The 22,079-nt window shown below is 38.0% G+C and overlaps 1 protein-coding gene across 3 annotated transcripts; it reads left to right on the top strand.

Moving 5' to 3' along the window:
- The first annotated feature begins 7,494 nt into the window (after positions 1 to 7,494).
- On the top strand, positions 7,495 to 12,676 carry GIMAP7 (GTPase, IMAP family member 7). Of its 3 annotated transcripts, none has more exons than XM_010962822.3 (2): positions 7,495 to 7,633; positions 11,267 to 12,676. In XM_010962822.3, the coding sequence occupies exon 2, from the start codon at positions 11,300 to 11,302 to the stop codon at positions 12,191 to 12,193; it is 894 nt and encodes a 297-aa protein (XP_010961124.2). In that variant the 5' UTR covers positions 7,495 to 7,633; positions 11,267 to 11,299; the 3' UTR covers positions 12,194 to 12,676. The 3 variants fall into 3 exon arrangements, with proteins under 3 accessions (XP_010961124.2, XP_010961123.2, XP_010961125.2); XM_010962821.3 differs by having other exon boundaries at positions 7,515 to 7,667; XM_010962823.3 differs by having other exon boundaries at positions 7,517 to 7,659.
- Positions 12,677 to 22,079: the final 9,403 nt, after the last annotated feature.

Below are 22,079 nucleotides of genomic sequence, written 5' to 3'. Positions count from 1 at the left end.
CTGGACTTACCACCCTGCTGCCTGTTGGGCAGGAAGAACGGCCATGTTTCCTGTTTCCTCGGGGCCCGCATTCTCGCGAGCTCTTGGTTTCTCCTTGCAGAGGTGATGCCTTGCAGGCTACCGGGGACCCTGAACGGAAGAGACAGCTTACAGTGCCCCAGGCAGCTGAATACATAGAGGACAGTGCTTCCATTTTTGGAGCAAAATGTGAGCTGAAGGCTCAGCTCAAGAACTGGCCTTGAAGAGCGACTGTCAGCTGTGAGGTGGAGGGAACAGGAAGCGGTGGGAACACCCGGGCTAGGCACCTCCCCCCGCCACCCCCGCCGAGTCAGAGAGCTGTGCTGGTTGCATTTTGTCAGCAGCCGTGGTAACATCAACAAGAAAAAACAGAACACGCATATTGTTCTTTTTATCCTAAAGTAGGACAACTAGAACTTAGAGGCTTAAAACAAAGCAACAGATCTTTCAGAAAATTTTGTGCCAGGGGAATGATTTTTTACCGATTTCCTCCCTTTTTTGGAGAATTGGCCACTTCCTGCAGGTATCCCATGCCTTCCCTAACATCACAGATATTCACTGTATCTCTGCCTCATCTAACTCCTCCTTCCTTTATGTATTTTCTCTCCACACAAGGGCTTTGGACTTGAACTGTCACACGGGGTCATCCTGAGTCTTCAGATGGGAGCTATGCCACTGGCTCTCCAGGGTCTCCAGTCTGCTGACCCTCCAGCCTGGGACTTATCAGCTCCATAATCACATGCGCCAATTCTTTTTTTATAGAAGGATAGTCGGTTTACAATGTTGTGTTAATTTCTGGTGTACAGCACAGTGATTCAGTTATACATATATATTCCTTTTCATACTCTTTTTCACTAGGTTATTTCAAGGTATTTCAATAGGTTATTACAAGGTATTGAATACAGTTCCCTGTGCTATGCAGTAGGAACTTGCTGTTTATCTATTTTATATACATTAGTGTGTATCTGCTAATCCCAAACTCCCAATTTATCTCTCCACCCACCCTCCCTTTTTTCCCTGGTAACCATAAGTTTTTTTTTTCTATGTCTATCAATCTGTTTCTGTTTTGTAAATAAGTTCACTTGTATCATTTTTTTAGATTCCACATATAAGTGACATCATAGGGTATTTGTCTTTGTCTTTCTGGCTTACTTCACTTAGTATGACAATCTCCAGGTCCATCCATGTCACTGCAAATGGCATTATTTTATTCTGTTTTATGGCTCTGTAGTATTCCATTGTATATAAAACTTCTTTATCCATTCATCTGTCAATGGACACTTTGTTGCTTTCATATCTTAGCTATTGTAAATAGTTTTGCTATGAACATTGGTGTGCATGTATCTTTTCAAATCAGAATTCCCTCCAGATTAATGTCCAGGAGTGGGATTGCTGAATCTTATGTTAAGTCTATTTTTAGTTTCTTAAGAAATCTCCCTACTGTATTCCATAATGGCTACATCAAACTACATTCCCACCAACAATATAGGAGGGCTCCCTTTCACCACACCTTCTCCAGCATTTATTGTTTGTGGACTTTCGAATGATGGCCATTCTGACAGGTGTGAGGTGATACTTCATTGTAGTATTGACTTGCATTTCTCTAATAGTTAGGGATATTGAGCATTTTTTCATGTGCCTATTGGCCATCTGTATATCTTCACTAGAGAAAGGTTTGTTTAGGTCTTCTGCTCATTTTTGGTTTGGGTTGTTTATTTATTTATTTATTTTTGTTATTGAGTTGTATGAGCTATTTGAATATCCTGCCTGAGCCAATTCTTTGTAGTAAATCTCCTTATATAGACGTGTGTATATAAACACACACATTCTGTGTCTGAATATTTCAAAATCGGTGTCATACCTGAGTCCAATCCTAATGTTTGCTTTGTGGGTTTTCTCTTGCCTTTTAGCATGCCTTGTCACCTTATATAAAGCTGGAGATGATAGGTCAGATATTAAAAAGTGAGGTACATAGACCTCTGGTGTGAGGTTTATGTTCATCTGGCTAAGAGCTGGGCTATGTTTAATGTTTCCTGCAGCTGTAGGTGCTGGAGGCTTCAGTTTTCTCTGGTGCCCTTCTTTTGTCTCCCCTTCTGTCTGTGGGATTCCCTAAAACCCCTTCTTTTTTTCTCTCTCTCTTCTTAAATTTTATTTTTTTTGAAGTGTAGTTGACTTGTAATGTTAGTTTCAGATGTATAGCAAAGTGATTCAATTATATATATGATTCTTTTCCATTATAGATTATTATAAGAAATTGAATACAGTTCCCTGTGCTCTACAGTAGGTCTTTGTTGTTTATCTATTTTATATATACAGTAGTGTGTATCTGTTAGTCCCTAACTCCTAAGTTATCCCTCCTTCCTCCTTCCCCTTTGGTAACCAGTTTGTTTTCTATGTCTGTGAGTCTATTTTTCATTTGTAAATAAAAATTTTCTTTTTTCTTAAATTCCACATATAAGTGATATCATATGATATTTGTCTTTCTCTGTCTGACTTACTTCACTTAGTATGATCATCAATTGCTTGTTTACGTCTTTTGCCCATTTTTGGATTGTTTTGTTGTTGTTGTTAAGTTATATGAGCTGTTTATATATTGTGGAAATTAAACCTTTGTCAGTCACATCATTTGCAAATACTTTCTCCCATTCTGTAGGTTGTCTTTTTGTTTTGCTTATGGCTTCCTTTGCTGTGCAAAAGCTCATAAGTTTAATTAGGTTCCATTTGTTAATGTTTGCTTTTATTTCTATTGCCTGGGTAGATTGCTTTAGGAGAACACTGCTAAGATTTACATCAGAGAATTTTTTGCCTATGTTTTTTTCTAGGAGATTTATCGTGCAAGCATAATACTCAATGGTGAAAAACTGTAAGCCTTCCCACTAAAATCTGGAACAAGACAAGGATGCCCACTCTCACCAGTTCTATTCAACATAGTCTTGGAAGTCCTAGCCACACCATCATAAGCAAAAGAAATAAATGGGATCCAAATTGGAAGAGAAGACATAAAATTGCCACTATATGCAGATGACATGATACTATATATAGAAAACCCGAAAGGCTCCACACAAAAACTACTAGAGCTGATAAAAGAATTTGGCAAGTAACAGAATATAAGATTAACATACAGAAATCAGTTGCATTTCTTTATACTAACAATGAATTAGCAGGAAAAGAAAGTAAAGAGGCAATCCCTTTCAAAATTGCATCCAAAAAAATAAAATACTTAGAAATAAATCTGACCAAGGAGGTGAAAGAATTATACATGGAGATGACTTAAAGAAACAGAAAGATGTCTCATGCTCGTGGACTGGAAGAATCAATATTGTTAAAATGGCCATGCTGCCCAAGGTAACCTACAAATTTAATGCGATCCCTATCAAATTACCCAGGACATTTTTCACAGAATTGGAACAAATAATCCTAAAATTTATATGGAATCACAAAAGACCCCAAATTGCAAAGCAATATTGAAGAAAAAGAATGAAGCTGGAGGAATAACCCTCCCAGACTTCAGACAATACTACAATAATCAAAACAGCATGGTATTGGTACAAAAACAAATGTACGGATCAATGGAACAGAATAGAGAGCCTGCAAATAAACCCACAGACCTATGGTCAGTTAATCTTAGACAAAGGAGGCAAGAATATACAATGGAGAAAAGATAGTCTCTTTAGCAAGTGGTGTTGGGAAAACTGGACAGCAGCATATAAATCAATGAAGTTAAAACACTCCATCACACCATACACAGAAATATACTCAAAATGACTTAAAGACTTAAATATAAGATAAGACACAGTTGTTTTTTAGCTTTTCCTCCTTTAGGTGATACTGGCCGAATTTGGTCACTTTTCACATTTTCCACTTCATCTTACCACAGTGTCTTGCTCTTCCTGTATATTCCTCTGGCCTCGAAGGACTCTTTTCAGTTACTTGAATGCTTCATCACATCTTTTTTCTGTGCAACTGCTGTAAAGAGCTGGAACCAAAATGCTTCCCAGGGAATATATTCTATTAATAAAATGATTTTGATAAAGATTTTGGAGGTTAATGGGGATCTTGATTAAAATGTTCACTATTAACACCATTTTATCTTTTAAACTTTTTACTGGGGGAAATATATACTGAAACCATAAAAGACAAAGAAACTGCATGTATAAAGAATGTAAAAGTGGATGTGAAATGATCACAATTTGTAGATGCTATGAGTATATATCTGGGAAAATCAAGAGAATAAACCAATAAGCTACTATAAACAATAGGAGAATTTAATAAGTTGATGGATACAAAATTAAATAAAAGCCATAAAAATTGTCTAATGTACAAACAACAGCCAGTTAGGTGTAATTTGTGATTTTTAAAATAACAACAAAAATGCCTAAGAATACACTTTAAACTTGTGTAAAAAATCTACATGAAGAAAGCTTTAAGAAACTCTGAGGATATGAAGCAAACAGAACTCTCACATGTTTAATGAAAATGTATATTGGCAGAACCACTTTGGAAAACTGTGTAGTGTCTCAGAAACCTGAATATTACATGTAGTCAATATTCACCATTCTACCCAGAGGTGCATACCCAGCAGAAATGTGTGCATGTGCCAACAATAGGTACTGTCTGCAATATTTATAGTGGGATATGCAGAATAGCAAAAAATTAGAAACAATATAAATGCCCTCACCACAAGAAGGAAGGAAGGAAGGAAGGAAGGAAGGAAGGAAGGAAGGAAGGAAAGAAAGAAAGAGAGAGAGAGAGAGAGAGAGAGAAAGAAAGAAAGAAAGAAAGAAAGAAAGAAAGAAAGAAAGAAAGAAAGAAAGAGGAAGAAAGAAAGAAAGAAAACAAAGAAGAAAGAAAGAAGAAAAATAGTAACTATGTGAAGTGGCAATATATTAATTAGCTTGATTGTGGTGACTATTTTCCAATGTATGCCTATATCAAGCTCCAAGCTGTATACCTTAAGTAAATACAATTATAATTTGTCAATTATACCCCAAAAAAGCCAGGAAAGTAAAATATCTGGAAATTTAAATAAATAAATAAATAAATAAATAAATAAATAAATAAATAAGTAATCTGGAAAATGAAAAAACAAAAATGTATGGTCCAAATTAATGGGATTAGTTATATAAATTGTATCTTCATATTTTTTAAGTATTTTTAGATATTTAAATTACAAATTTAGATAATTATAAATTACATATAAACCAGGTTATATTCCTACAATGGAATAGTATACAGCAAAGAGAATGCTCAATGCTCAAGTTATAGCTACATATTATAATATGGATAAATCTCAAAACATAATGGTAAGCAAAAGAAAAAAGCCAGATACAAAAGAACATACAGTGCATGATTCCACTGATGTAGAGTACAAGAAGAGCTGAAACTAACCTCTACTATTGCAAGTTCAGCTGCAGGTCTCCCTTAGCAGACCTTTGGGATGCCAACAACGTTCTGTGTCTTTAGCTGAGCACTGGTTACTCAGGTCTGTTCAGTTTGTGAAAATGGACAATTTAGTGAGCTGTAAACATAAATGAGCCCTTTACCCTATGTATACAATTATACTTCAACCAAAACTTAAAATTGAAAACAATAATAGAAAAACATAACTAATGAACACACATAAGGACATAAACCAAAAAATGCAAATGTAAGTAATATGCCTGGAAAGAAATCTCTCATGAAAATTTTGGTACATTCTTCCTAGGTGTAGGGATCCACTTAATTGAATGCTGATTTTTTTAAAAAGCCCCTATAATTTTGTTCTTTTATACTGGGTAGGGAAGTTGGTTCTAAATTACAGATATAAATGCACCTGTAAGTATAGCCAGCTTCCAGAAGGACTAAAATAATCTCATATGATACAGTCACCAAGGAAAGGCCCCAAGCTCTACTTCCCACACCTGGGTCCCCATGATGCTAAGTCAGGACTCTCCTCCCTGGCTCTTCCCTGACTTCCCATTCAAGTCAGGGAGGAAGAATAGACTGTGTGCTTCAGTGGGAGTCACTGGATGAGTTCAGCACGAGCAGATTCTGAGATGAAGATGTACACGCATGAAGGTTAGTTAGGAGTACTCTCGGGAGCAAAACCTGAGGGAGAGTGAAGGAAGCAGGACTGGGCAGAAGGAGACACTGGGCTGTGATAAGTCACAACAAAGGCCGCCATCAGCTTCACTAGGAGCTCCAGCTGAGATGGTGGTGAGGGCTGTCCCAACCTGGGGCAAGAGGTCAGGCCTTTTTACCTCAACATCGACCAGTCATAAGATGTGACTGCCCTGGGAATAGGGGATGATCTTGGAAGAGGTGAATCTCCTCTGCTGACAGTGATCATGAGGGGCTGGCTGAAGATTATGGGGAGGAGGTCAGCTGTGAGTTATCAGTCATCAACCCTCCTATCAGCTGGGAGACTGGGGGCTTCAGTCCTGAAATGGTGTTGAGGGTGGATCTCAGTGGCAGACCACAGCATACACTATACTGAGCAACATTTGGGCCATTCCACCATCTTCCAAAAGTCTACAAATAATAAATGCTGGAGGAGGTATGGAGAAAAGGGAACACTTCTACACTGTTGGTGGGAATATAAATTGTGTAGCCACCATGGAGAACAGTATGGAGTTTCCTTAAAGAACTAAAAATAGAGTTACCATATCCAGCAATCCCACTCCTGGGCATATATCTGGAAAAGGTGAAAACTCTAAATCAAAAAGATATCTGCACCTCAGTGTTCATGGCGGCACTATTTACAATAGCCAAGACATGGAAGCAAAATAAATGTCCATTGACAGACTAATGGATAAAGAAGACATGGTATATATATTTCATATATATATTTCATATGTATAATGGAATATTAGCCATAAAACGATACAATAATTCCATTTGCAGCAACATGGAGGGACCTAGAGATTATCATAATAAGTGAAGTAAGTCAGACAGAGAAAGACAAATACCATATGATATCACTTACATGTGGAATCTAAAGAAATGACACAAATGAATTTATCTACAAAACAAAGATACTAACAGACATAGAAAACAAACTTATGGTTATCAAAGGAGAAAGGGGAGGAAGGGATAAATTAGGACTTTGGGATTAACAGATACACACTACTATACATAAAATAGATAAATAATAAGGATCTACTGTATAGCACAGGGGACTGCATTCAATATCTTGTAATAGCCTATAATGGAAAAGATTTTGAAAACATATATATGTGTATCTGAATCATTTTGCTTTACACCTGAAATTAACACAACTTTGTAAATCACCCATAATTCAACTTTTTTTTTTAATTGGGCCATTTCTCAGGGTCTTCTGGAGCCAACACTAAAATTCAAAGCAATGACTGCTTTTGGAAATCTGGGTAGTACAGCAGGTACATGGAGGAAAAGATTTCATCTAGGCAACACGGTGGCACCAATCAAATGACTGCGAAGTGTTTTCTTTTTCTCCTTAAACACAAAATGTTACTGTTGTCGACCCCACCCAATCTGAACTTTCTGTGGTCAGAGGTTTCTGAGGGAGCAAACATAATTTTCTTCCCACGAAAGCAAATAACAATTCTGGTAGCTTTCTTAGAGAGAACTTGAGAGCACATCAGTCCTGCAAGAGAAGGTGAGACTGGCCAAGAAGAGAGACAAGTGAGCTTGTGAGTGGGTTGGGGGCCAGGGGGCCGGGAAGGGTGGGCCCTAGGGAGGGGGCCTGCATGGGAGTGGAAAGGTTGTGGGAGGGGAAGCTAAGAGATTCATTTGTGTGATGTCCATACATCTCATTTTTAACAGGACAGACCTTTTTCTTATGTCTACAAAAGGTTAAATTTTATAAAAATTCTTAATAATATATTGTTAGATGTAAAAATCAGGATCTAAAATACATTACTGGTGCAAAAATAAGACAGAAAAAGAAGAGATGATGTTAACAGTTCATATGGAATAGCCTCCAATTTTGGAATGGAATTATATATCATTTTTATTCTCTTCTCAAACTGCCATTTTACTATTTTACTGGGTTTTCAACAATGTGCACATATTTTAATGACAAACATCTATCGCAAAATGTATACAAAAGGTTAGTGTTTTTAGAAAATTTAAAACTTAAAGACACTAACTAAAAAGAAAAAACAGATTTTTTTCTGGCATGATAGACACAGAATTGTGATTCTAGAGCAAGGTGCTCAAACTGGCCCCCCTGGGCTATAGCCAGCCTGCTACCTGTTTGTGAATAAAGTTTCAATGTAACACAGCTACCTCGCCCATTTCCTCATTTACGATGTACAGCTGCTCTGGCATTCCAACACCAGAGCTGAATGGTTGAAACTGTAAAGTCTAAAATGTTTACTGCTGGTCTTTTTAAAACTTGCCAACCTCTGTTCAAGAGTAATAGATGCAATGCTAATAAATGAATTTACATTAAGTGATTCCACTGTATTTTTCTTGAAAATATGTCCATTTCCAATTCATATTCTGGAAGCAAACGCAACTTAAAAGCAAGGGAACAAGCTGAAGGTCATGATCAGTGTGTATCATGCACATGTTTACTCTCAGAGCCAGACCTTGATGATGATTCGTTTATTCCTGAAAGTCTTAAGACTAAGAACTTATGAAAGACACTAAGTGGTTGAAATTAATAACAGAATTCTCTCTTATATATTATACAATAACAAAATGTGAAGATCTTTCAATCTCCTCTCTTCAATCTCCTACTTTTTGTGATGTATTATTTTTACATCTTCCAGGTGTAGAATGTTAATATTTTGTTATGAAACCACCATTTCTACTGTTTCCATGCTGCTTGTGGAAAACTGGGAAACTAGCCTTACTTCCTCCCCAGTTCACTATTTCTTTTTTCTTGGATAACTTCAGAATTCTTTGTGCTTGGAACGTGATATGTTATACTAAATGAGAATTCGGTGTTGAGTATTATGTATCAAGTTTCCAGGGAACGAAATGTGGTCTTTTGTACTAATGAGTCAGATTTCTGTTTGTGTGTTTGTTTGTTTTCCCAGTTCAGGGAAATTCTTTATTGTATTATACTTCTTGAGTTGCATTTATCTATTTGTTTACCTGAGCAACACCACTCATTTTTAAGTTGGATTTGTTGGTGGTCCTATTCATTTTTTAGTTTTTCTCTAACTGTTGTATCTTCTGGTCTTTCAGATTTGCATTTGTTGTGTTTGTTATTAAGCCTATTAATCAAAAATTTACTTTTGAGGTATACCTTTTCTGACCCCTTTGTTTCAAACTCATTTCTTGGTCCTGTAATGATAATGCTTTTCATCTTCAATTCGTTTCTTTGGGTCTGCATTTTCTTCTCATTCTTTGTTCTACCATCTCTATCTACCAACACTATTCTAGTGTTTTATAGCGCAAAGCACTTGTGGGAATGTTCCCTACTTTGGGTTACTTTTCCGTGGTTGGATTGCATTTTATGTATTCAGATACAGGTATGTGTAGAGAGACGTGTGTGCACGTGTGTACATTTTGTTTAACTTCTTCCCTTTTCATTTTTGAGTGGTGTTTGCCCTATTGATGCATTAGGTTTTTTCATCTTGATAACTTTCTGTTTTCTATTATATAGTATTGTGGTCTGTTTACCTCTCAGTCCTATGGTTCTATAGCCATTGCTATAATCACTGCATTAATCATGGTTTAAAAATTATTTTATTTTACTGTGGTAAGAACACTTATGATGAGATCTACCCATAAAACAGTTTGGAAGTGCCTCAAAAAATTAAAATTAGAAGTACTGTATGACCCAGGAATTCCACTTCTGGGCATTTATCCAAAAAATGGGAATCAGGGTCTTAAAGAAATATTAGCACTTCCATGTTCATTCCAGCACTATTCAAAATTGCCAAGATGTGGAAACAGTTTGAATGTCCATCAACCTATGAAACTATTTCAAAAAATTGCAGGGAAAGGAACATTTCTGAACTTACTCTATGAGGTCACCATCACCCTGAAATCAAAACCAGAAAAAGATATAAGAAAAAAAATTACAGGCCAATAAAACCCATGAATATAGTTGTAAAAATCCTCAATATAATACTAGCAAATCAACTCCAATGATGCATTAAAAAGATCATATACCATGATCAAGTGGGGTTTATCCCAGGGATGCAAGGATTTTTCAGTATCCCCAAATCAATCAATGTGATACACCACATTAACAAATTGAAGAATAAAAACCATATGATCATCTCAATAGATGCAGAAAAAGCTTTTGATAAAAATCAGCATTCATTTATGATGAAGTGTTTGCTTTGTGGGCCAACATGTGGTCTTGTTCCTGATCTTAGTGGAAATGCTTTCAGCATTTTGCCGTTAAGTATGATGTTAGCTGTGGGTTTGTCACACATGGCCTTTATTATGTTGAAGTATGTTCTAGAGAGTTTTCATCACGGTCTATTTCAATTTTATGTCTTTACCAGGGTCAATATTGGTAAGCTGCATTTACCTACAATAGGTATATGTAACTTTAAATTTAGACATTAGAGGATCTATTTTCTCACCTAATGTAGATTACCTTCTAAATATTAAGCCAGAAGACCATCAAGCTAACTTCAAACATTTTTGTTACTATAGATTATAAAGGACCCATTATTGTTTCTAACTATTAAAGTATTTTTAGAATAATGACATCAAATTTATCTTCCTTTCTCTGTGCAGTTTGAGAAGATAAGATTAAGTGTGCTCTCTGTAGCATACACAAATATAAAGACAGTTTTCACATGTCTCACCAAATGGATTTTTTTCCTTCTGTATTGAGAGTCCCCAGAGCAGGGCAGCTGCACAAAATAAGATAACAGTTGTGCTCCCTCTTCTGTCTACCCGAGTCATGACTTTCTTCTTGTTTGTGTCCAGATTGTTAGTGCTTTTTAATGAACACTCTTTCATAGGATGAATGCTAACTGCTTCCACCAAAATCTCTCAGATTTCATATCTTAAAAATCAAACTTGGATCTGTTTAGAATAAAGTATATGTTACACAAATGGAAAAAATAGTAAAATACCAGACTTTAAAACTGCAAACACTGTTTTCATCACAGCAATATAAGAAGAGGATGTGATAGGAACTAGAATAGTAAGTAGAAGATATCAGAGGGTGTATCCTAAGTGAAATAAAACTTCACCTGCCTTAGAAGACTTTGAATGATTTATATATTCAGGAGGGTAAGAAAGAAAGAAGTGTTGGGAATGGTTTCAACGTTATCTAAATACATTTTTTCCTTTTCTTTGTAAATCGTAGAGTTGCCTACACTCCACAGCCTCTGATGTGAACATGGCTGCCCTCCTAGATAACACTCTGAGGATTGTGCTGGTGGGGAAGACCGGCAGTGGGAAAAGTGCCACAGCAAATACCATCCTCGGGAGAAAAGAATTCAAATCTAAGGTTTCTGCCCACGCTGTCACCAAGACATGTCAGACAGCTTCCCGGACATGGAAGGGGAGAGAACTTCTTGTTGTTGACACCCCGGGGCTCTTTGACACCGAGGACAGCCTGAACACCACCTGCAGGGAAATCAGCCAATGTGTCCTCCGGTCCTGCCCCGGGCCTCACGCCATCATCTTGGTTCTGCCACTGGGCCGCCACACAGATGAGGAGCAGAAAACCGTGGAATTGATCAAGGCTGTGTTTGGGGACTCAGCCAAGAAGTACATGATGATCTTGTTCACGCGCAAAGATGATCTGGAGGACCAGAACCTAAGCAACTTTATAGCAGATGTGGATGGGAAGCTAAAGAGCCTCATTCAGGAGTGTGGAGACCGCTACTGTCCCTTCAGTAACAGCTGCAAAACAGCCCAGGCTGAGAAGGAGGCCCAGGTGCAGGAGCTGGTGGAGCTGATAGAGAAAATGGTGCAGAGCAACGACGGGACCTACTTTTCTGATGCCATATACAGGGAGACAGAGGAAAGGCTGAGAAAGAAGGAAGAAGTCCTGAAGAAAATCTATGCTGATCAATTAGAAAAAGCAATCCAAAAAGTGGAAAAGGAGTGTGTGGAGGCATGCAATAAGTGTATACAGGAAAAAGAGAGAAAAATTAAATCACTCAGGATGGAATACAATGAAAAACTAAAAAATGTTAGGGAGGAGGCCCAAAAGAATATCTTTTGTCATATATTTGATGTAATTAGGAAGTTGCTTTCAAAAGTATCAAATTTGTTCAAGAAATAACTTTTTTTTTCTTCTCAGTTTACTGTGATTAGTTAAGTATGTCTCCAGCTCACTCCCTACCACTCTCCTTGCTTGCCCCTCCCCACAACACCAAAAATTTAAGAAATTTCAAAATTACTCTGTTTGAGAGCTAGTTCATTGTACATAGTTTAAAGGTGCAAATGTAAGAAATAGCTATATATCAAAGTAGATTAGAAAAACAAATTGCTTCTGCAGAGCACAGGGAACTATATTCATGTAGTAACCTTTAATGAAAAAGAATATAAACATGAATATATGTGTATGTATGACTGAAACATTAAGCTGTACACCAGAAATTGACACAACATTGTAACTGACTATACTTTAATTTTTTTAAAAAGTAAGGAATTTCAAGGCTGAAATGCATCCTCTGTTGATTGTTAGCACCACCTGCAAAGCACATTACCCTGGTTCCTTGTGAGAATTTTGTAACTGTCAATAAAACACCCAATTGCCTCAGCAGCATTGCTCTCTGCTTTGTGAGAGATGAGATAGTAAACATTTGTCGTTTTAAGCCACTAGGTTTTTGGGGTAATTTGTTACACAGCAGTAGATAACAAATACAAGATGTATGTTTATTTATGTATATATACTATATATTTCTTTAAACACTGGTCACTGTGCTTGCCACTGGGGAAGGGAACTTAAGATTCTGGGGATCAAGGGTAGGAGGAAACTTACTTTTTACTATAGACCCTTTGATCTATTTCAGTATAGTGTATTTAACAAGTGAACAGAAAGACAAACAATAACATTTTTAATATCCTCCAATAAACAATAATTCCAATGGCCCATTTCAAAAAAAAATGGCCAAGTCTCTTATTTTTCTTCTCTCTCCTTTTCTAAGTGTGAACTAAAAATTCCCCTGCCTTTAAATTAAAATAGCTCTGTGTTAGCAGTGTTCTGTATTTCCCCCTGAGAATCCACTCTCTTCCCTTTTTGGTCAGGGACCACATTGGTCCAGTGTCCTTTGACTCCTACTTGAGTCCCCACTGAGGGGAGGTCAGCAGAAGATGTGTGGGAGCCAGAGAATTAGATGAAGGAATTTATCTCCTAGATCTCTCTCTGCCTAGTTGGATCTGACCAGCTGCCACCTCCAATCAAAGGTCCAGCCACAGGCATCAGTGGCTCTCAAAGCTCAGGTTTTATTAGTAAAATATGGCTGTGTAGGAAACTTGTCATGCCAAGCCTATGGTATGTCTGCAGCAAAACTTTTGACTGTTTCCAGGGATCACAACTTGACCTGAGAATGAATTTTAGTTTTCCAACATGCCCCAGTTGGGTGATTAGAGTAATGGGCAAACTATAATAGGTAGCCATAAAATAAAGAGACTAATTTTCTTTTAGGATTCCTAATCCTAAAGGCAATGCCACTAGAGGAGTTCCAGATATATTGTGAGAAGGCAAAAAAGTGTTAAAACAAGTGCCTTAGCTAAAAGGGGGCAAATTTGAGCAATGGTAATAATTTGACAAAACAAAACAAAACTTTGTTAAAATAAAGCAGTTGTTGAACATGGATGCATAATTGCTGGTATGTTTCTTAAAACATTGGTCTTGTTTACAATAGGTCTATATATGTATAGAAAATTTAAAGGAATCAAGTATTTAAAGGACACAATTTGGTAAATAGGAAGAAAGTGTTTCTTCTTATGGGATTAATAGGGCCATTGCTTTATCTTTGTTACCTGAAATTCTATAGTTTATTTATCTTTTTAAATTATCTATCCATCTGTATTTTCAAATTTATTGACATAAATTTATTCATAAAATTCTCTTAAAATTTAAAAATCTTTTAATATATAGTCATATTTGTTTTTTTATGCCTAGTATTTTTATTGTGCTCACTCTTTTTTATTTTGATCAGTCTTAATAGAACTTTATTAGTCAAAGTATCAGCTTTAGCTTTAAATTTGATATACTCATTTGTGCTCTTTTACATTTCATTGATTTCTTTTCCTAAATATATTATTTTCTTTCCTTTCTTCTGTGTTCTTTGGTTTTACTCCCATTCTTTTTTTTTTTTTTTTGACTTCTTATTTTCAAGTGTACATTTTTAAGATTATGAATTTTCTTCTAAATACTGCTGTAGCTTAGTCCATAAATTTTTATTGTTTCATTGTTATTCAGTTCTAAATATAGTTTTATTCATCAAGAGAATAGCAAACAGTCAGCTCTGATTTCTCACAAAACAGGAAGTCCCTCTACTCCATTTTCAGATACATCTTTAAAATTCCAGTGAAAAGTTTATACATTGGCAGGAAACATAAAGGTAGTTTATGGATATACACAGGGTGTGAAGGGGTGGGGGAGGCACAGGCTGGGGTGGAGGCACTGGTTTATTCACACACAGCACACAGGTGTTCTAACTGGAGTTGTCTCCCTTCAGCCTTTCTTGCAGGGCCAGAGCAGTGTGCTGTACAGAAAGGCAGAGAAGGGGAAGTTCAGTCTGAGGTTCTCAGGGCCACCAGCAGACCCCTACTCCCCAAAGGACCATCTCCTGCCTTTTCACCTCGCCCATCCCTGTGATATAGGCCAGCTACCTGGTTTCCTCCTGCTACCCTCCCCCAGCCCCTGATTTCTGTTCTACTCATTCTGGGCCCTTACATTTATTACTGCTTTGTTTTATCCTCTCTTTATGTCCCCTGGATGAGACTCATCCACCCAGTTAGACTGAGATCTTCTCTTACAAACACTATGACACAGAGCTGAACACATAGAAGGTGCCCATGAAGAGCTGTATGAAAGAATGAGATAAGATGGAATAAAATGGAAAGGAGAGGGCTAGGGTGGGATTGGCAGAGCCAGTCCTGCCTGTGAGGCATGACCTTACGCTGACTACTGCAGGGAGCAACTTTCTCTGTGTTTGACACCATGGCCTTATGTCCTTTATGAGGCATAAACTTGCCGGCAAAGGGTAGCCATGGGCAAAAAACTGTGAGGTGAGAAATGGTGGTCCTATTTTTGGGGTTGCTCCCACTGCATCCATGCCCCATCCCTCCCACTTTACAATCTAACCGGGACCCCTCTCCTGACACAATCTCCTGGGCCTCCTCTCCCCTCACTGCTCCAGTTCCCCAGGGCTTCTGGAACTGACATTTGAGTCATGTATCCAAGATTTTCTGGCCAAAGCCTCAGGCCCTCAGGACCAGGCTCCCTCTACCTCCCAGAGCCACCTTGTTCTCAGGAAGTCTGCCTCAAGTGTGCTAAGAAGACACCAATAATGGTTTCCATGCTCTTTCTCTTTGGCAACCAAGACACCAAAAGAGAGCTTGTGAGCTCTGCACCTTCAGTGGTGGAGAGTGGGAGATGAGACATTGCCATCAGGAATAGAAGCACAGAAAGGAGGATGAAAAGATAAGCCAGAAGTTCTAAAGAGCTCCCCCAAGAACTATCCCACAGGCCAAGATGTGGGAGTTCTCACTGCATGGCCATAGAACACATTCTATAATGTCCTATTCCATGATCAATGGTATTCTCTTTATTTCCTAAAAATTTCTTCTAATTTTGGTTATTTTCTTTGGGTGTTGAAATCCACAAATTGCCATGTTTCAAAAGATAGTGATGGTGGCAATGAATTATCAACAATGTTACCATCATCATCTTTATCACCTTCCTATTTATTCTCCTCCAGGAAGAAATTTGTATTTTTGAAAATTGTCTTATCTCCATTGTTTTCATTGCTCTTGCAAGATTCCTGTTATATGGTTCAATTAGATACTAAAATTTCTGTTAAAATATTAGGAATCTGAGGTTTGAGTGATGTATTAAGGTCACACAGTTATGGAGTTGACATATAGTCCAGGTTTCTATTTTTCATATGTTCTCCTTAATTCTCCAGGGGAAAAAAACCCTATTATTTCAAATAATATTTGCCATGAGACCTTTTAAGGCCAGGAAACAAAATGATATTGCCAAGCTAGAACCCTGCACTAAAACCAGCTGGATAATTATTTTGAAAATTCTTAAACGATACGTTTTCCAAAAATAAATTTAGATGAACAGACTGGAGGTGTTATTAATAGGATATTTTCAGTATGACATAATCCAGAGCTTTTCAGTGAGCTAAAACTCAAGGTGAACCAATGATGCAAAATCATTCATGATGATACAAAAGCTCTCATCAAAAATAAGCCCTTTTAACTCAGGATTTCTTATCACAAATCCAGATCCGACAGAAAATAATACTCCTAACTCTTTGAGTTGACCAGACCACATGTAGAAATAGATGGCCAATTCCAGGGACTAGATCTTGGGTGGTATTGATAATTTGGAGAGTTCAGGGGAGAATAGCTAGAAATATTTTTAAAGTGTGTAAAATAATTAGACAGAAAATAATGAAGGAACTGAATAAAAGTTTCAAGAAGACACTTTGCAGTTATGCAGATCTGAAGAAATTTGCTGTCTGTTGATGTGCAAAGTAGAAAACAGGCATATGGGCACATATTTCAACACTTCTTCACCATAAAGGAAAATCTAAATAAGGTGTTCAAAATGGAAGAGGCTACCATCACTGAGAGAAGTTTACAGTTTGACCAGAGACCTTATAAAGCTTGATGATTTTAACCATGTGTAAAATGAGGTAGAGCTTGCTTAGGAGAATTCTATAAATGAATGCTAATTTGCTTTCCCATTTTATAATTTATAATTCTGATTTCAGACTAGCAGTAAGTCATCTATAGTATTAGGACAACATAGGATTTCTGCAGGATTTGAAAGCCAAATTTTTAATCTGCCCTCTTCACCATCAAATGTGTCTCTTCTGCAAATCTGCTCTGGTACTTATATTTTTAGCTCTTGAGAATCACTCATGTAGGGTTTTATTAATTAATGACTCCATAAAACCCCTGGTTTAATATATGTTAAATATTTACTAACACATTGAGGCATGGTTGTAGGGAATAAGGCACGGGATCTGAGAGGGAGAAAGGAATGGGCCTGAGAAAGTGTTATGCACATGAGGAGGCCAGGTTTTCACTTCTGTGCTAAGTGATAGGAGAACCATCCCACCCACATGGCCCTAAGGAGATCATATGAAGGCAGTACCCCCTCAAGTCAAACTTGAGATGCAGGGTTGAAGGTTGAGTAGTGAGGTGCTGAATGGGGGAATTTGTGCAGTATAGCCCCACTTGACTATAAAGGATTCTGTTTTCTGGTCTTCTAGTGGTATTTGCCCAGTTTTGCCCATATTCTCAGTATTTGCCTATTTTTGCACTGTGTTATATTGTGAGGTTTAATTGGGAAATGGAAAGGACAATTAACATTTTTAAATGGTTAAACTAGAACAAGAATTTTTAAAAACATACCAAAGAAACAGTTATTTTCCAAATTGCCAGTAAGCAGTAATCTCCTAGAAACAGGGCTGACAGATTCCATCACAACATGAACAGTTGTGCACATTCAACAAACTATGCCCACCTGTTTAGCCTACTTGTCTACAACCTAAGCTCTGGCCCTTCTAGTTACACGTTCAGCTCAGGCTGACAGGCAGAATGAGGGTAGAAGAACCCGTTCCAAGTAAGTGGTCATTTATTTGCTCCAGAGAGAGTCCAAAATGCTCATTGCTGTGCCTTCTCTGAGTGAGGCCCTGGTGTGAGTTTGGAGACTCAGAGGAAGACACTCCTGCTTCACCCTCAGGCCAGCACCAGCCTGAGAGAGTCTTCAGACAGTTACACCATCTGTAAGTAGTAGCAGATTTGTTTTTTTCTTTTCTAAATGGTATGACTAATTTTTATTGTCTTATTGCTTTGGCTAAGACAGCTAGTGTAATATTGGATAAAGGTGGTGGTACAGGATATCCTTGCTGACTTTCAAGTGAAAACTTCAGGTGTTTCAGTATTAAACTATAAGCGTGGGCTTTGATTTTTGTTTCTTTTCTTTTCTTTTTTCTGTTTTCTGCCTTTTAGATTAGATTACTTAATTGTTTTAATCCCCCTTTATGCTGCAAATTATAGGTTATATTTTTATTCTCTTAAAGTTTACTCTTAAATTTTAAATATATAAATATATAAACTTAATAATAATTGAAGTTAATCAATAATGCTTTGCTTCTTTTAATCAAAAGATATTCTTAGGTCACTTGGAGATCTTGGGTGTTATTCTTTTTTTTGTTTGTTTGTTTGTTGTTCTTTGTTTATTTTTTCTTATTTTATTACAGTATAGTTGATTTACAGTATTGTTAATTTCAAGTATACAGCAAAGTGATTCAGTGATATATTTTTCAGATTATTTTCCATTATAGTTTATTACAAGATACTGAATACAGTTCCCTGTGCTATACAGTAAATCCTTGTTGTTTGTCTGTTTTATATATAGTAGTTTGTATCTGTTAATTCGATACTCATAATATATTCCTCTCCACTCTCTTTCTCCTTTAGTAACCATAAGTTTGTTTTCTATGTCTGTGAGTCTGTTTCTGTCTTGTATATAGATTCATTTGTATTATTTTTGAGATTCCACATGTAAGTGATATCATATAATATTTGTCTTTCTCTATCTGACTTACTTCTCTTTGTATGATAATCTCTAGCATCCACATTGTTGCAAATGGCAATATTTCATTCATTTTATGGCTGAGTAATATTCCATTGTGTGTGCATATATGTGTGTGAGTATATATGTATACAACATCTTCTTAAATCAATTGTCTGTAGATGGGCATATGGGCTGTTTCTATGTCTAAGCTATTATAACTAGTGTTGCCATGAACATTGAACATTAGGGTGTTTTCATCTTTTCTGGATATATGCTCATAAGTGGGAATCCCAAATCATATGGTAACTAATTGTTCCCTATTTAGATATATTTTTGTTGTGTTTGTTGGAAGAGATGAGCTCCACAGTTTCCTACTCTGTCATCTTGATCCCCCTCCTTGGGTGTCATTCTTGACTTGGGGGGAAAAACTGTTCTGTGAGATCTCCACATTGAGATCAGATCTCTCCATGGTGAGATCTCTCTTCATCCCTGCTCACCTGCTTTCTCTCATTCTGAGCACTGTCTCATGGACACATGAGACAACATTCTAACTCTCTCCTGTGAAGTGACCATAACATTATGTGACAGGAAAGACAAACGATAGAGGAGGTGAGATAGAAAACAGCTGTGGCAAAGACAAGAGGCAGTGTGGCTGCACACACAGGTCGATTGCCAGCAGTCTTGTTCCTACAGCAGTTCTGGTAACTGGTCTAACCTCAATTGTACACACAGACTTTCCGGGGACTTGCTGAGATGCACATGAACAAAACCTCATATCACACTGTTAAAGTGAAAAACAACCAGAGACCAGGCTTGGAAACTCCCTGAGTAGATAAAACCAGTAGTGATACAAACAAAGCTTCATTTAGCTTATTTTGCAAGACTAACGAACTGGGCCATTTCTTGCTTATGCTTCTGGAAACCATAAGCAAAAATTAAACTTCCCCAAAACTGATATGAGATAATCACTAAAAAATTCCCTATCATTTAAGAAAATCCTAATATTCTAGACTATTGCTATAAAGAATAAATAGTCACTGCCTTGTCATTACCTCAGCTGCTATGTGAAAACATAGCCCTGAGCTTCTCCCATGGTTTGATCTGAGTGCTCCCAGCTTGCAAACTATATTTTTGGTGAGTGCAAGATAATCTTTTACTGCTTACGACTTCAGTGGTTCATTGGTTTTACTTCTGTTATTTCTGACCTTTTGATAATATCTAATTAAGTGTACAGACTTTAGAGAGTGATGGAGAACCCGTCATCAAACAAACTGCCAAGGGGAGAAATGGAGACCTTGGAAGACTTGGTCCCAACCCTGTGTCGAGACCTTGGAGGAGGGGACATCACTGACTGTTGATCTTTCTATTACTGTCCAGTATCTCCTAGACGGAGTTTGCTCCTACTGCTGACAGAGGAAAGGTAAGAATTCAGGGGCTATTGAATGCATGTTCTTCTTTGCAGGGAGACGAGAAAAAGACCTGAACTACCAGGAATGGGCTGTGCACTCCCTGCCTCCTTGATTATTTTGTGCTAAAATGTAGATTAAGTTGACTTAATTTATCCTTAAATGTCTCCAACTCAACACTCCTCTGATGAACGTGGAATCAAAACCCCAGGGCCAGATGACTTATACTGATATTTCTCTGCCAGAGCCCTTTGCTCCAAGCTTCCCAGTTTGTCACTGTCCCTCACTGGTCTGGTCACCCTCTAGGGTCTCCAAGCAGGGATGGCTAGCCCTCTGAACCAGCCCTGCAGGGTTACACCTGCATTCTGCCCAGCTCCTTGAGAATTGAGTCAGCCTCGTTGGGGTCTTGGGCTGCATTTTGAGCTCCTGGGTGAGCAGGGCTCTCATGCTCACAGGGTGAAGTGAGAAGCCTGGGGGAACTCTAAGGTCCCAGTAGGATGAGACCTTAGATCCTCTGCCACAATCTTCACTTTAACTGTAAACAAGTGCCACTCAGAGGCTTTATGAGTCTTGCCCAGAAAGCACAGTGGCTTCCTGATGCCCAAAACCTTCATCATCTGACCCTCAGACTCGTGTTCTTTTCACTTCCTTGTGTCTTAACAGGAGGCACAAATGCTGACGCAACACGAGAAAGTCCAACGCTGAGGGGGCTGGCAGGGGGAAACCAGCAACACTGTGCTGATGGAAAATTTCTTAAGTCACTCATAGTCATAATTCGTTCTGTGGTAATACTCAGGGGGACGATCTCATGTATTAATAGGGAGAGACAGAGATGACTTTAGGGGAAGGCTAAAAAAAAGTTCCTATATATTTTAATGCAGTAGAAAAGGGCTTTTAGAGTTAATACACTCCAATGGTTTGTTAACACCAATACAGTTCCCTAGGCAGGAATTCAAATTCCTGTCCCTGTGTGAGCATGTCTCAGGGTCAGGGGGCCAAACTTACAGGGAAGAGGCTCATGCAGTCATCTCTGACCACCTTAGCCTAACAGTCTGCCTGCTCCCCAAAATGTCCTTCATCTCTTGGAAAAGGAAATCATTGCCCAGTGTCCAGATTAAATTAACCTCTGAAGCAAATTCCTCCATAGAGGTGCTAATCCTCAGAAAGCAGGAGAGGCTGCTAACAGGCTGGGAGCTGAGGACCACGGTGTGTGTGTGTGTGTGTGTGTGTGTGTGTGTGTGTGTGTGTGTGTGTGTGTACTTTTGTGAGCAAGGTCTCTGAGGAGCAGCCTGTGCAGAGTCTACAGCAGCCTTTCCAGAAAAGCTAGTGCCTTTGCCCTCCTCCCTGTGACCTTCAGTTCTGGAATCTATCAGGACCCCGAGCCAGGATCGAAGGGAAGGGTGTGTTCTTGTAAGGCTGCATACTTTAGTATCCCTGACATAGTGGGGTACGGAACTGGGGTCAGGATTGTTTAAAAGACATTGTGCAAGAAAGAGAAAAAGGAAAGGAAGTGGGAGAGAGAGACGCAGTCTAATACTGGGTAACACATGGCTGGGGAAGTAAGAAAAAAAGAAGGAAGGGGGAGAAAAACGGGATTTTGTGTAGCTAGATGGTAACTTCTCTCTTACCTCAGTTTCACTTCTTTTTTTCCTGTAACTGAAGCACAGTCCGTTACAGTGTGTCAGTTTCTGGTGTACAGCACAATGTCCCCGTCATGCATATACATACATAGATGTGTTTTCAAATTCTTTTTCATTAAAGGTTATTACAAGATATTGAACATAATTCCCTGTGCTATACAGAAGAAACTTTTAAAAAATCTATTTTTATATATAGTGGCTAACATTTGTAAATCTCAGACTCCCAAATTTATCCCTTCCCACCCCCTTTCCCCAGCACCAGTTTCATTTCTTAAATGTGACCGTCATTTACTAAATTGAGGTTCCTGCAACCCAGCTTTATCATGTGTCTGTTGCTCAAGAGACCCT

This window comes from Camelus bactrianus, chromosome 7, assembly GCF_048773025.1.
Source record: "Camelus bactrianus isolate YW-2024 breed Bactrian camel chromosome 7, ASM4877302v1, whole genome shotgun sequence".
Classification (NCBI taxonomy): domain Eukaryota; kingdom Metazoa; phylum Chordata; class Mammalia; order Artiodactyla; family Camelidae; genus Camelus; species Camelus bactrianus.
This window is presented reverse-complemented; position numbering and strand designations above follow the sequence as displayed.